General features: G+C 34.3%; 1 protein-coding gene across 6 annotated transcripts in view; it reads left to right on the top strand.

Annotated features, from left to right (window-relative positions):
- CLASP2 (cytoplasmic linker associated protein 2) overlaps positions 1-15,549 on the top strand; it is a 178,645-nt gene that overhangs the window by 131,371 nt on the left and 31,725 nt on the right. For 5 of the 6 annotated variants that reach the window (XM_083379335.1, XM_083379333.1, XM_083379336.1 and 2 more), the window contains 3 exons: positions 1,561-1,661; positions 3,345-3,589; positions 7,872-7,935. In XM_083379335.1, coding sequence (XP_083235461.1) covers positions 1,561-1,661; positions 3,345-3,589; positions 7,872-7,935 — 410 coding nt within the window. Of the gene's footprint in view, positions 1-1,560; positions 1,662-2,677; positions 2,702-3,344; positions 3,590-7,871; positions 7,936-15,549 lie in introns of all 6 variants that reach the window. The other variant, XM_083379331.1, reaches the window with a different exon arrangement.

The following is a 15,549-nucleotide window of genomic DNA, read 5'->3' as shown; positions in this document are numbered from 1 at the left end:
TCAAAGAAACAATATAGCAGTACCCGTAGGACCTTTATCTTTCATCTTCCTCATAGTTTAATAGATTACTACAGCTTTGATATCTTAGTAAGCCCAATTAAAGAAATAATTATCTTTCCATCCCCTACATCACTTACAGTCTCCTTCAAGTTAGTACTGAGGACTTAGAGTCCTATAAACATATTTATTTCAGCCACTAGCCTTGTGACTGTTTTATACTGATATTGCCACCAACAGTTTATTTCTGAACACTTTCAGTAGCCCAGTTCTGAATATAACTTGGCAGACGTTGGACACAGGTGTCTGATCATAGAAGCTATAAGTTGCTTTAGTTATCCCACAACAAACACTCATTGTAATTTCACTAAGTAAATCAGTCTCTAGAGGCAGGCTGATTTCTCACTTTGCCTAGAACTTGCTTCATTGCTCTCTCTGCAGTTTTCCTGTTCTGTATTATTATTATAACAGAGAGGGTTCATATGATCCTGTTATTATAGCTTCCAGGCATCACTCCAGATCTACTGGTGCTCTCTACTCTCCAGATGTTTATGGGGCTACAGGTGAAGGATGAGTACTCTTTGCTATCATTTGTGCCATCATCCTGGATTAATTTTTGCCATATTTGGTTTCCCATCTAGTCTATTTTTGTTATTTTCTGCGTTAGCTTGTATTTATAATTTTGGGATATTTGAAGTATGTGGAAAAAATGCTTTCATTCCATATACCTTAAACTTTTTCTCCTTCTAATTTACGATGAATGTTGCCTTTTCTTTGTTTCATTTTCCTTTATTTCTAAACTTTTATTAATGCATGTTGCCTTTATATACACAGTGATACAGCTTATATTGATCACGTTCCTTAATATGGTTCATAATTTCTAAACGAGACTGAACATATTTTAGTAGATTTATATAAGCTCTCAGTCTTTGAGTTTCTATATAATTATGCTATCAGTAGAATCTTGTTTTGATATTACAGAAACCACAGTAAAATAACAGTAAAATAGCAAATGCATTTACATTTGCATTTAAGTATCAACATCATAGTGGAATTCAATTTTATGAGGATATTTTGGGAACTACAGTTTAGTAAACATGGTTCTTTTCAGGGAGGACAAGGACAAAATGATGATACATAGCTGCCGTCATGATGCAAATGCTACAACTATAGTTAAATTGGATATTGATGGTATTATATCAGACTTTCTTTAAAAATTTTACTATAGCAGTATAATCCTTAAAAATATAGTCATTTTCACCTCTAACAATAAAGGTACTTTGGAAAAACTGAGAGTTTTTGCTGCACATACAATTGCTGCATGTGCATGTAACATTATCTAGATTAGAGCCAATTGGGTTAGTTAGTATTCAGTGCCAAAAATAGTTATTACACTTTCGTGACTTAATAAATCAAATATCATCTAGGATTATGGTAAGGAACCTAAAGGGATAAAATTTGTACATTTCAGTTATTTGTTCGCTTCCAGATGAATATTATATTTTCATTTTTAAAATAATACATTACATTTTCTAAGTCAGGACTTTATATTTTATATTTCAGGTTTTGGAATTAGTCAATCAAGCCGATTATCTTCATCAGTTAGTGCCATGCGTGTCTTAAACACAGGCTCAGATGTTGAAGAAGCAGTAGCAGATGCCTTGGTAAGTTTTTGTGGGGATAACAAAGTAGTGTTTTTTCTTATGCTTTATTAAGAGCCTTGGTGGAGCAGTGGGCTAATGCCTCCTTAAATAACACCAGCTGCCTGCAATTAGTGCAGGTTCGAGTCCCACCAGGCTCAAGGTTGACTCAGCCTTCCATCCTTCCGAGGTAGGTCAAATGAGGACCCAGATTGTTGGGGGCAATTAAGCTGACTTTGTAATAATGCCGCTTGGGGTGTGTGTGAAAGCCCTAATAAAGCAGGCATATACATAGAATGAAGGCTACTGCTAAGCTTGTAAGCCGCCCTGAGTCTTCGGAGAAGGGCGGGATATAAATGGAATTAAAATAAAAAAATAAAATAAAAATTATATTATTTCCAGTTTGATTATTGATTCTGCCAAGTTAAGTGATGCTCCTTTCCTAATAAGTGTTAGCATATCTCTTTTTTCTTTATTTAAACATGTTTTTCTTAAGAATATATGTTCTCTGAAACCCCCAGCCTAGCTTGTCTTCTGCCTGTTCTATAAGATAAAGATAATGTTTTTGACTGTAATTGTATTGTATTCTGTGATAATTGTGTCAAAGAGAATTTTTGCAAAGAGGGATATTAGCTACATATCATTACTTTAAAACACAAATATAAATACAAATACTGGCTGAGGAAAAATCCAACTATTTTATCAAATAATATTTTAATTAGATCTCATGACATATGTCACCTTCTTTTATAAACCCTACTTCATATATTTAAGGTTTTTACACTCTGCTCTTTGATCTTACAGTAATAATTTGATACGTAGCTGTAACAATAATTCAAGTTATAGCACTCAATCATAACCTTTTCTATTTCATAGAGAATAGGATAATAGAATGAATCTAATCTATTGGACTGGATCAAAACTAGATTCTTATGCTGTAAATCATGTGTGTATATTCTGATTCTACCTGCTTAGCATGTTTGCTAACAAGCCACTCAATGTTTATATTCATAACATTTTTTTTTCTATAATGCTCTCAGCTGTTAGGAGACATTCGGACAAAGGTATAACTATTATTGTTTCCCTATTAATTTTATATATATATATATATATATATATATATATATATATATATATATATATATATATATATATATATATATATATATATATATATATATATATATATATATATATATACCAAACTTTATAATATATAAACATAACACTATTTTGACAAATAGGTTTTATGTTGTGCATAAATGTTTTAAGTTACCAAAAGATTCTAAATATGTCTGTGTGGGTGTAAATGTAATTGGTTTTTTTGCTCTACCCTAACACCTCACATTTAAATAAATTCCAAATATTTGTCTGTATGTTGTTGTTGTTTTTAAGTAATGCAGCCCCAGCGGATAAGCAGGTGCCTTGGCTGGAAATTATTCAGAAATATCAACTTAGCTATAACGTGAAATCACTAGAACATCATCTGCATTTTATCTCTACTATAGCAATTATAATAATGATTGGGGAGAATGTCAATTTAATTAGATCTTTGGTTTAAATATTGCTTTTTGCATGAAAATAATAAGCATTTCTTCTTTTTAGTGATGTCTGAAGATAGTAGTAGGATCTGGAAAATTGAACAATTGAACTGATAAAGGAGCTCATTGTGCCATTGTTTATCTTATGATTTTCTCTGTATAATAGAAAAGGCCAGTTCGAAGGAGGTATGAATCTTTAGGAATGTACTCTGATGATGATGCTAACAGTGATGCTTCTAGTGCCTGCTCAGAAAGATCCTATAGCTCACGGAATGGCACGATACCCACCTATATGCGACAAACAGAAGATGTTGCTGAAGTCCTTAATCGCTGTGCGAGCGCCAACTGGTCAGAGAGAAAAGAAGGTCTTCTTGGTCTACAAAATTTATTAAAAAATCAGAGGACATTAAGGTAAGAAATTTATTTTCATTGTGCTCGGATGTAAAAGTATTATATTTAATAGTGCAGATTTTAATCTTCTTAGTTGCTTTCAGTAGAAAACATATTTATAATCTTAAATTACATTTATAAGACCACCTGATTCTAGGTGACTTCAGGCAGCAAATAATAAAAATCAAGACTAAAAACAATCAGAAAAGGTTAATATAATATACAATCAACGACATATATGCACCATCGCAGGGGAGTCCTGTACTCACTATAGTGCAAAACCTGGGAGAAGAAAAGAGTATGTCTGAACAATTGCAGGTCTTCAAGACTCACTTGAAGAAGAGCAGAGTAGGGACCATTCAGACCTGTAGTATGTTATTCCAGAGGGTATTCACTGTTACAGAAAAGCATGCTTCTAGACCATAAGTGGAGGGAGGGATTAGTACTAGCAAACTGAAAAGCAGTCAGAGTGATCTGACCATGACAGGGATGACTATAATATATTCCAACTGCAAATCTCTTGTCCTGAGAAAAACATTAGATCCAAACCGCAATCTTTGGTGTGTCAGACCATTACCCTCCACCTTCCTGGGCAAGGAATCCATCCAACAACCACCCACACCCTCTCACACATCTGCAATCACAGTTGCTCCTGACGTCAGGCACTCAGCAATCCAATGATCCATAATGCCACAGGTCTCCAGAGATAGTGCAAGTTCAACCCATTCCAGTTCTACTCCTCAAGCCCTAGTCCCATCCTGGAGTGGCTTTCCAATCTAATAATCCAAATCAACTAACCACAAGTCATTTCCAAAGCTGTCTGATCAAATCTATTAGACTGAAATCCAGAATGAGAGTCTGGACTTGGCATGACAGGTATATGCCTGGACTTGGCTGTGAGATAGTATGCCTGGACAACTGCAGGACCCAGCAAAAATGAGAAGGGGGGAGGGGGGGAAGCAGGCTAAGTACCTAGATACTTGCACTTAATTCTAAGCTTAATTTTTATAAAGATGTGATTTTCAGGGGGATTATATTTAAGGAATCTAAATCATGCACAGATTTCACTCCTCATTGTGATATTTAAGTTCAGAAAAAATAAAGTATGTTTTTCTGAGCTTGACTGCTATGTTGAAAGGATTTAGATAATCACAGACAAGAAGAGAAGAACAAACTCTTTTGTTTAATGATGTGCAGATGAGAGATTGCTTGAGTGATGGTACTTTAGTAGGCAAAAAAATTCAGTACCCTCACTCTCCATTGTAAAATACCTCCAGTTGGCACTATATGTAGAATGATTATCTTGCAATCTGTACTCAAAGGCATTGTTGTATTATTTTTTTAAGATCCTGCCAGAAAGTCACTGATGACAAATACAGTATTAAAGTTTAGGTAGGAATGTATTTCAGTCCATTGTTTTTGAAGCAATCAAGACAATTGATGTAATCCACATAATTATCACAATTACATAATTACTCAAATTATATAAATGCATCATAACTACTCAAATTATATAAATGCATCATAAATTACATCAATTAGGTAACATACACCCAGATCCAAAGGATATCCCAGGTCTCCAACTAGTCCATAAAATTGTATTTTTCAGAGACAGGACTTTAGAAGATTTTCAGAACAAATATGCTAAACAAGGAAAACAAAACTATCACAAAACATAGTGGTTAACTTTCAATCCTGGGAAAAGGGATGAAGTAATACTATCCAAGCCTATAAGAAATTTAATTATCCCTGTGACATTAATTGATCTAAGTATTGTGTACATTTTCTGAAATGATGCATAATTATATTTCAGATGTTAATTGTACACCATGTACAATCTATTATATTTAACATAGCCTTGAATTTTGGCTTGTAACCTTTTTCCCAGCAGTAGTTGTGTCATGGGACCTAATCCATAAAGTCCATGGAACTGTAGAATGTTATAGTTCAGTCACCTCTGATAGCAGGAGTCAGAAGATATACTCATTTAAATCTGGCCTCTTTCTTAAATTAGATTTGTGTATTGCAGAACAGCTAGCTCAATTTGCTTCATTTTTTAAAAAATGGGCATTACTTACTATATTCACCTGAAGGAAGACTATGGTTAGACCTATAAATAAATTATCTGAGAGCATTATCTTCTGGCCATCAAACAGCAGCAGATATTCTTGTAAGCAAGGGAATGAGAGAGGACAAAAACACTTATCTACTTGTAAGTGTGGCTTTTGGCCAACATACAGGTATCTTCGACTTACGACCAATTGCCTAGTGATTGTTTGAAGTTATGACTCCACAGGGGTATTTGGAATATAGCCATGTGACTGCATTAGGCAACTGGCCTGCATTTATGACCATTTGCAGTGTCTCACAGTCATGTAAACACATTTTACAAGGTTTTTGCCAAACACTAGCATTTACTTCTGGTTTTCAAAACACACAAAGCAAATAGTTTACTTAATAACTGGTATTCATTTAAAAATAGTCATAAATTGTCACATCTAATGTCTGAATAATAATATGGAAGTAGTTTGTAGATCACATTTAAGGTCCTATGTATACAAAAATACTGAAATTCAAAAGGATTCCCAAACACCACTGTATACAATAGCCTTATAACTCTAGTTTTTTACATTTGAGAAGAGGGCAAGATCTCACTAAAATCTATAAGTTATCCTCTCCCACACCTATACTAGGCAGTCAGTACAAAATGGTAGGATGGTTTCTTCATCTGTGTATTTGTATATGCAGGCAGAATTAATACAAGGCAGCAGGAGCAGTTGCTTAAAATGAACCTTACATAACAGGAAACACTCAACTATCAGTCAGATATTTGTCTATTCAAACATGGAGAATTAAGGCGGGTATTATCAGTAACTTAAATTTTTACAGAAGTGAGATTTTTTTTCTGGCTTAATCTTAGGCTTTTGTTAAATAAGAGAATTAGGTGCCAAGAGTCTGTCAGAGTGGGAAATGCCTGTACCAGGAAGTAGCTGATTTGTTTTAGCAATACAATCATTTTCAACTGTTATTCACACATGATCCAGTATTCTCCATTTTCTGAGGTAAAAGTAAGGATCCATTTTGAATTTCTGCCTTCAGGAAGGGTCTGGATGGCTCAGGGCAACATGAATAGAAAGAAAAATTAGGCTCTTTATGGAACTCACTGAGAGTTGTTGAAATAATAACTATTTCTTTTTGTATTAAGTGCATCTCATGAAGACTTGACAGAGGGAAAACTGAGTTTTAAAAAAGCAATTTTTAGAAAGTACTGATACTGGCTAATGCCTCCTTAAGTAACACCAGCTGCCTGCAATTAGTGCAGGTTCGCATCCCACCAGGCTCAAGGTTGACACAGCCTTCCATCCTTCCGAGGGAGGTAAAATGAGGACCCGGATTGTTGGGGGCAATTAAGCTGACTTTGTAATAATGCCGCTTGGGGTGTGTGTGAAAGCCCTAATAAGCAGGCATATACATAGAATGAAGGCTACTGCTAAGCTTGTAAGCCGCCCTGAGTCTTCGGAGAAGGGCGGGATATAAATGGAATTAAAATAAAAATAAATAAAAACTTATAATCATTTGTTTAGCCACTATTTGAATAGTCACAGTGAACAGTGATTTATAGCCAGTTCCCACACTTAAAACCATCACAGCATTTGCATGGTTATGTGATCAAAATTTGGGTGTATGGTAACTAGCATGTATTTATGATACAGAGTCATGTGATTGTTGTTTGCTACTTTCCCAGCCAGTTTCCAACAAAGTCAATGGGGAAGCCAGATTTGTTTAACCACAGTGATTCACTTAACAACTGCAGTAATTTGCTTAGAAACTATGGTAAAAAAAAGCTTATAAAAATCAGTTGACTCACGTAACAACCATCTGAGCAATAGAAACTGTGGTCCCAGTTGTGGTCATAAGTCATGGACTACCTGTAAAATGGCTTAAGAGGATATATCTGATAAATGTTTGCAATACTGAAATAAAGCTTTTTCCTTTCAAAACAATCAACTTAAATCTTGCGTCCACTCATTCCATGCTGTCATTTTCCTTAAGGACAAATAGCTATATGATAAACTCCAACTTGTACTTTTTGCAGAAACTTTTTTTAAGATTAGAACTAGAATATTCTCTATATAGGAAATGCAAGGCAATGTGTTTTGAAAAATTCTTTGTATTTTATGAGATCATTAACAAATTATATTTTTAAAAAGTAGATTTGCAAACATTTTTAAGTAAATTAGGATTTCTTTTTCATCACATTCCTCTGAAGTTTTACTAAAGTAATAATTTGTCATTTTCGCAGTCGTGTTGAATTAAAAAGATTGTGTGAAATCTTCACAAGGATGTTTGCTGATCCTCATAGCAAGGTATGTATTTCCATTTTATTATTTATGATGATTTACTATTATATAAATTAAAATTCTAAAAGCTTTGATCATTGGAGTTGCTTTACTCACAAAGCTAAAAGATAAGATATAGGCTCATGGATTTCAAGTATTGTTGTTCTCCAATTACACAGGTCCAGGATTAGTAAATGCAAGAAAGGACCTCATCAGGTTCAGATAGTTCTTGCTCAACTACCAGTCACTTAATGATTGTTTGAAGATACAATGGACTCAAAAATGTTATTTATCACCCATTTCTAAAATTACAACCACTGCTACACCCACCCTTGGTTATATGATTGCATTTGGGGCAATTGGTAACCAGCTCACATTGAGAACTATTTGCAGCATCTTGCAATGTGACTGAGATTTTTCTCCTGCAGAATTTGAGATGACCGTATAGTTTGCTTAATGACTATATAGATTACTGTTAAGAATTGTTGTGCAGAGGTCTCTTTGTGCTACCAAGGAGTTGCACAGACAAAGAAGGGTACTGAGAGGAGTAAGAGTCACACAGTAACCACAAGATACACTGAGTTGTGAAAATAGAAAGTTTTCTTTAAGGTGGTGTAAAATAAAAAATGCACAGTCAAAAATAATCAGTCCAGGTCATACACAAAAATAACAGTCCAAGTACAAATCCTAATACAAAGTCTTCTTACCAGTTCAGAGGTCAATACACAGTTGTACAGGTTTATCACAGTAGTAAACCAATAGTACAGCAAAACAGAGCAAAAACAGTAATAGTAGAGAGCAGTGAATTCAGAGAGAAAGAAGCTACGTTCCTAGCTCCCTCTTATGGTCATGAGAACACTTACACACCCATTGGCCAATTAACATCTTAAAGTTACAACATCATGGTTAATATATTTTCAACCCAACATTGTAGGCTATCACCATATGCCTAACAATTACTAAATGGCTATAGTGATTCACTTTGCAATAGTTGTAAAATCAAATCATATGACAGAGTGATCTGTTAACTACCACATGGTTGAATAAACAAAATTCCAGGCCCATTTGAAGTTGTTAACTGAGGACTAACTAAACATAGTGTGGCACTTGCTGCTGTAATTTAATTCACATTGATTAAACTCTGAGGACTTGACTTAGTATTCAGGTTATCTGTAAGGTAGAGGCAAACCCCTCCTACGTGAGCTGCATTGGCTACCGGTTGCCCTCCGGGTGAGATTTAAGGTGCTGGTTCTTACCTTTAAAGCCCTACATGGCTTAGGCCCGGGATACTTGCAGGACCATCTGCTGCTGGGAACGAATTCCCATTGCCCAGTACGCTCACACAGAGAAGGCCTCCTCAGGGTACCGTCGGCTAGACAATGTCGGCTTGCGACCCCCAGGGAGGGAGCGCCAGCCCTGTGGAACCAGCTCCCCCCTGAGCTTCGGATGGCCCAAGATCTCCAGTCCTTTCGCCGCGGCCTCAAAACACTCCTTTTCCACCTGGCTGACCTAGACTGACAGGGATTTTAATTATGTTTACAACTCTAACTCTATTTTTAATTTATTTTAATTTATTTCAAATTTTTATTTTTAATTTACTGTACAGAGACCTTTAAGTTCTGTTGTTGTTAGCCGCCCTGAGTCCCTCGGGAGATAGGGCTGGATATAAATCCCATAAATAAATAAATAAATAAATAAATAAATAAATAAATAAATAAACAAACAAACAAACAAACAAACAAACAAACAAACTGCGACCTGAGACCCCAGAAAGCATTCTGTTAAACCATTATGATTTATGTAAGGTGGGTTATTTCCATCTTGCTCATAAGCAAGAAATTGTGTAACTCAACTTTTTGTGCTGTATCTTCTCAGAAATTCCTCTCATCTTCTCCTTAATAAAAACAGATACAAAACATAGATTCTCTCACCTTTGAATTATTTTGTTGTCTTTTTCAGACCTTCTCTATTCAATTCAGTTCTTCATTTCCTTTTTCTTCCCCCTGTTTTTAGAATCTTCTAATTTCTTTTAAATATAAAACATGGATATTTTCTTTGTCTTGTTTTGCCTGTCTGTAACATTGAGAAGGAAGTATCTGTTGAAGAAAGAAAGAAAAGAAACTATCTTCTGGCCAAGCCAAGAAGGGAATCGCTCTGTGAGTCTTTTTAGGGAGAATGTAGATATCAGTGGAACAATTAATAACTCCAAGCCCAATTATTTGATATTTTATTCAGCATAAGTCATAATATCAAGGTTGGGGTTTTTCAAGCTTTCACCCCATTGGTTTGTGAACTTATCAAATAAAATTGCAAAACGAGGGGCTTTTGCTACCGTAGTTTATGGTAGCCAAATTTTAGGGGGAATTTTTTAGCAAGCACCTTTCCAACTAACAAATGTAATCAAATGAGCTGAAACACATTATGTTATGCATCTAATGAAGTGAGCTACAGTTTATGAAAGCTTATGCCTTTTAATAAAATGTAATAGTCAGAAAAGCAGCTAATTCCAGATGTTTATCTATATAAAGTACAAATTGAAATTATTCCTTTCACCCACCATCAAATGGCAGCAAAGAGCTATTGTCTCTCTCTCTCTCTCTCTCTCTCTCTCTCTCTCTCTCTCTGTGTGTGTGTGTGTGTTTGTGTTTGTGTATGTCTCCTCCTTCTCTCCCTCTCTCTCTTTCTCGATGTGGGTGTGATTCAGTTAAGTGGTTTGCCAAGACCTTGTTCCTAGAGTTCAGAAAAAATTACTGGCTGATATGTCTAAAGCAAGACTAGAAATAGTTCCTTATCCAGCATCTTTAATCACTATATTACACTGACTCTTAATGTGGCTTTTACCAGTGCTGATGTGAAAAAGATCTTTTAAAATCTTATAAAACCAGCTTCTTTTTCCAGGTACAGGCTTTCCAGGACAGCTAGCAACTTTTACATCTCTTGAATCAGTGTTAGATCATATCAGCAACTGAATACTAGGCACACATGCTTCCATTTAAAAAATTACATGTTCCTCTTTCCACATGCTACCAATATATTCCCACTTTTTAGATTTACTGTTTGTAAGCCATCCAGAGTTGATACAACAGTGAGATGGACTGCATATTAAACAAACAAACAAAAAGCTTCATTTGCTTTCATTCATGAAACAAAAAACTGTTTCTTATAATAATCTATTTTTATTCCATGGCTGGGTCTTTCATTACAACACAATTTCTTTGTTGGGTACTTATAATAGAGCAAGAAGCTTCAATCATCTTAGATTCCAAAATATTTCAAATAGCATAATCAGTTACCTTTGTCCCCCTATGAATTTCAGTGGCTTGGTATACCTTGGTCCTGTACAGATTTCAGTAAATCCACTGTAAATTTGAAGATCATAACATTCTTTTTTCAGAGAAGTCAGAGTTGTGTTTTTATATTAAAGCAGGCAACTAAATTATCATTACCCAGTACTCACGGCAAAAGTATTACATATAATTAAGACACTAGAGTATACGATATAGTCACGTCGTTGTGATGAAATGTGATTCCTCTGAAAGGGAACAAGTACAGGTAACCCTTATAACCATTCATTTAGTGACTGTTCAACATTATAATGTCATTGCAAACAGTGACTTATGACCAGTTTTCAACTTAAAATCACTGCAGCATCTCCATGGTCACATGATCAAAATTCAGGTACTTGGCAGTTGGTATGCATTATGATGGTCACAATGTCCCAGGGTCATGTGTCATCATTAAAACCTTCTGGTTCAGCTTCCAATAAGCAGAGTCAATGGGGGGAATCAGATTCACTTAACAACTGCATGATTCATTTAACAACCGCAATGATTTACTTAACAGCTGTGGCAAAAAAGGTCATAACATGGGTAAAATCTCACGTAACTGCCTTGCTTAGCAACATAAGTTTTTGCCTCAATTGTGATCATAAGACGAGGCTACATGTATCCAGCCCAACTTAATATGGTAACCAATGAAAGCCAGACCCAGCTATCTGCAAGAAGTAATAAATGACCTTGCGTCCAGTGTTAAATCTGTGTTTGCTGTTATAGAGTTTTCAAGACAGTCGTTGCCCTTCTGATATTATAAAACTTGATTTAGACTAGCTTATAAAATTTCATATTTACTCATCTCTTCATTCAATAACTTGGTATGAAATAGCATTTGCATCAATAAACTTATTAGATATATTAATTGGTGTACTTCTTGCACTAATTAGGTTATTCACTACATTTCTGATGAAGTATTATTGGTAAAAAGAATGCCGTAGCATCTTATTTTCATCATTTTGTTTATAAGGACATTCAGAACTTTAAATTCAGCATTACACCAAACAAATTTCCAAATAACTCTGTACCTGTTCTATATTTATATTTCACTATTGTGATCCATGTTTCCAGATCAAATTTATCCACAGTACAGACATTTCTGAAAGCAATTATAATTAAAACTTTTTGTTTCTTGCATTCTGAACAAAAGGCAATTAACTAGCTTGATTATCCTAAACCCAATTATCCCTCACAGTAAGCATCAGTGCTGTATTTTGATATTTTGTCTTGCTAGTATTGTATTTGTAAGATCATTAACTTTGTAAGAACTAATACCTGGGATAGACTTGCTTGTGATCTTCTTTTACACTGTTTGATATTACAATCATAGAAATAATTTCCTAGGTTAAATAATCCATTATATCTGAATAATATTATGATTTCCAGTATTTCCTTAATGTATCTTCCTAATTTTTTACTTTAAGTTATTTCTTGCAAATAGCTCCGTGCCAATGGAGTAAGAAAATCAGTATATGAAAACTGTAATTTAATTAAGTTTGATGTACCAATTTTAGAGAAATGGTCAATAAATTGATATTTAAACCTATGGAAACTATTTCTTTTCCTACTCATACGCAGAGGGTAGTGGATATATTATGTCAAGGAATTACATTCAAGCAGTTATAAATCTTACTTGCAATGTTTTGTTTTTTGAATATTTTGGACATTATTAGCTGCACAAGTGAACGAAGAATGAAGAATTAGAGAGGAAATGAAGTTCAAGTTATGGACTGATTCTAATTTTGTCGTGTGTAGTGTAGAAGAAATGTAGGATAAAAATTGTGTCAACACTATGGTTTCTGTGAGAAACACTCCATCTCCACCCTGCTTCAGATACTGACATTTTCAATTTGTTCCCATCTTTCCTTTATAATAAATATTTGAACAACTATTGATAACAAAGTTGTTGATTCTTAATGTTTGTTTGAAGTATCTGATTAAATTCACTGAAAAAGTTCTGCACCTTTTAGTGTAAATTCTAAATTTTGGGCTTATTCTACTTATGAATGCATTTTAACTTCAGCGAACTTTTCTGTGCTCTTTGTTAGATATATAAGCCTTAGATATGTAGCTTTGGTTTAATTTGATCTGTTTATAGCAATCATTCTAGAATTTTTTTGATAAGTCTTTTGGCTGTGTTTGAGGATGTTATTGGCTGAATTGTCTAATGGCACTTTGTTTTAGGAGCCCATAGGGGCTCAGTAAAATATTTAAGATTTCACAGATAAGTAGCTAACATTCTGTTACTTGAAGCACCATGTCAGATTGTTCAATCTTGTAAATACTGCAAAAAAGCTGCTATAATAGAAAATAATAGATTTCAGTTGTATTATGTTTGTATCTATAGTATGCCCCAAAATATGCACATCTACTTAAGATGTTATAATTTTAATAGAAATGCATAGATTACAGTTCTTTAACTTACTAAAGTTCGATGCTTGAATTGATGCACAGCCATGTTTTAAAATTGCTCATAAAAAAGCACTTTTCTTTCACTTTTCTTGAAAGAGAAAATTGGGGAAGAAGATAGAAGGTAGATTGGTAGTTATATGCTACTTAGGAATTTGATTCCAAAGGTATTAATATTTTAAAACATATAAATCCTTGTATCATAATTTTCTCATGCAGGAACTATGCAGATGGCAACTAATTTGTGTGTTTTATCTCCCTCCCTCCCTTCCTCCCCCCCCTTTTTTTTCTTTTTGCATGCTGTCCCCTGTGTTGGAACTCTCTATAGAGAGTAAGTTGGTTCAATATTCGTTGGAACCCTGACTTTGTTGCATGATGGATACTAACCTTTCTCCCCTCTATACCTATAAGAATGTTTGTAGAATGTAGCTTTTGCACTTTATAAATTCCTGCAGCTATACAAATTATCATGAAATGCTTTTTGTATACAAATTAACTTTCCTTTTGTTTTTCTACTGCTATTGTGTATTGTGGTGACTGGCGCATCTTAATTTCATATCATCTAAGGAAATATCCGTATTAAAAAGATTTAAAACATTTTTTCTCCACAGTCCAGTTGCAGATTTATATCTAGATTTGTTTATAGGAATACACATATACATGCATGCATACATACATAGACACAGACTCACACATATATTCTATGTGTGTATACGCTGTGTATGTGGATTTTTACATACACAAATACAAACCTTTTTAGCTATCCCTTATCTTGAATATCTATTTTTTTCTGCAAAATGCCATGAAAATATGCAATACTGAGCAGTGTATAAATTATGTTTATATTTAACTGATCTGTGGTCAATAAATATTATGAAGGAGGAACAGCATTGTTAGACAGTGACAGGTGTTGCAATTTTGAACATAAAATATGGTAAGTTGGCATGTTAAATATCAAGACTTTATTGCTAAGGGCAAGTTCAGCTCCTTGGACTGTTTTCAGTATTCTTCAGTTTAAAAACAAGATAACATGCAGTAGTGTCTGTTGATGTTTTATATGAAATGATGCCTATCAATGCTGTTAATGCATCACGTAAACAATGAGTTGGAGATAAATTGATATAGTTGAATTTAGGTCCCATTGAAATGAACAACAATTATAACCATAATTCAATTGAAGTACACCGATATTAAGAATTAACTTGGTCTGAATCCAATTTTGTTGCATCATTCTTTTTACTCAATATTACTATTATTTTTTTGAGCATAGTGATGGATAACTGCAGTTTCCACGTCCCTTTATTGTAACCCCTGGAAACCCTTTTGATCATGATTTTAGAAAACTATTCCTTAGTTTTTTAAAATCTTAGCATTTTGAGGTGAGAAACCCAAGAAAAAAGTATTATAAAACTTAAATATGCATACCTCAGATACATCCAAAGGACAATCCCCATCTCAGTGTCCCTGGAGCAAGCTCTGCTCACATGTATGATTAGACCATGCCCACTTTGCCATTCCAGCTATAGAAACAACATATATCCCTTGGTGCCCCTTAGGTTGCCCCCTTAGGTTGTTAGTGGAAAATATTTCCAAAAAGCTAGGCTTTTAAATTCTCTACTACAGCATGCCTCAATTTAATAAACATTCATTTGGCACAGTTCAAATTTACACAATCTAACCTACAATAAAAAAAAGTTAAGTTAGTAAACCAAATAGCCCAATAATACATGTTCTGCTCTGCTTCCACATTCCTGCACTCATTTTGGTTTGGAAGGCCTAAATATGTGTGTTTTCCTTATATCTTATATCTTCTGTTTACTTTCTATAAAAAGATGGGTGGGTTAAAAAAAATTACTGTAAGAGACCTTCAGCTTCAGTGATTACATTGAAATTGTGTAACCCA

This window comes from Vipera ursinii, assembly GCF_947247035.1.
Source record: "Vipera ursinii genome assembly, chromosome: Z".
NCBI classification, from domain to species: Eukaryota; Metazoa; Chordata; class Lepidosauria; order Squamata; family Viperidae; genus Vipera; species Vipera ursinii.
This window is presented reverse-complemented; position numbering and strand designations above follow the sequence as displayed.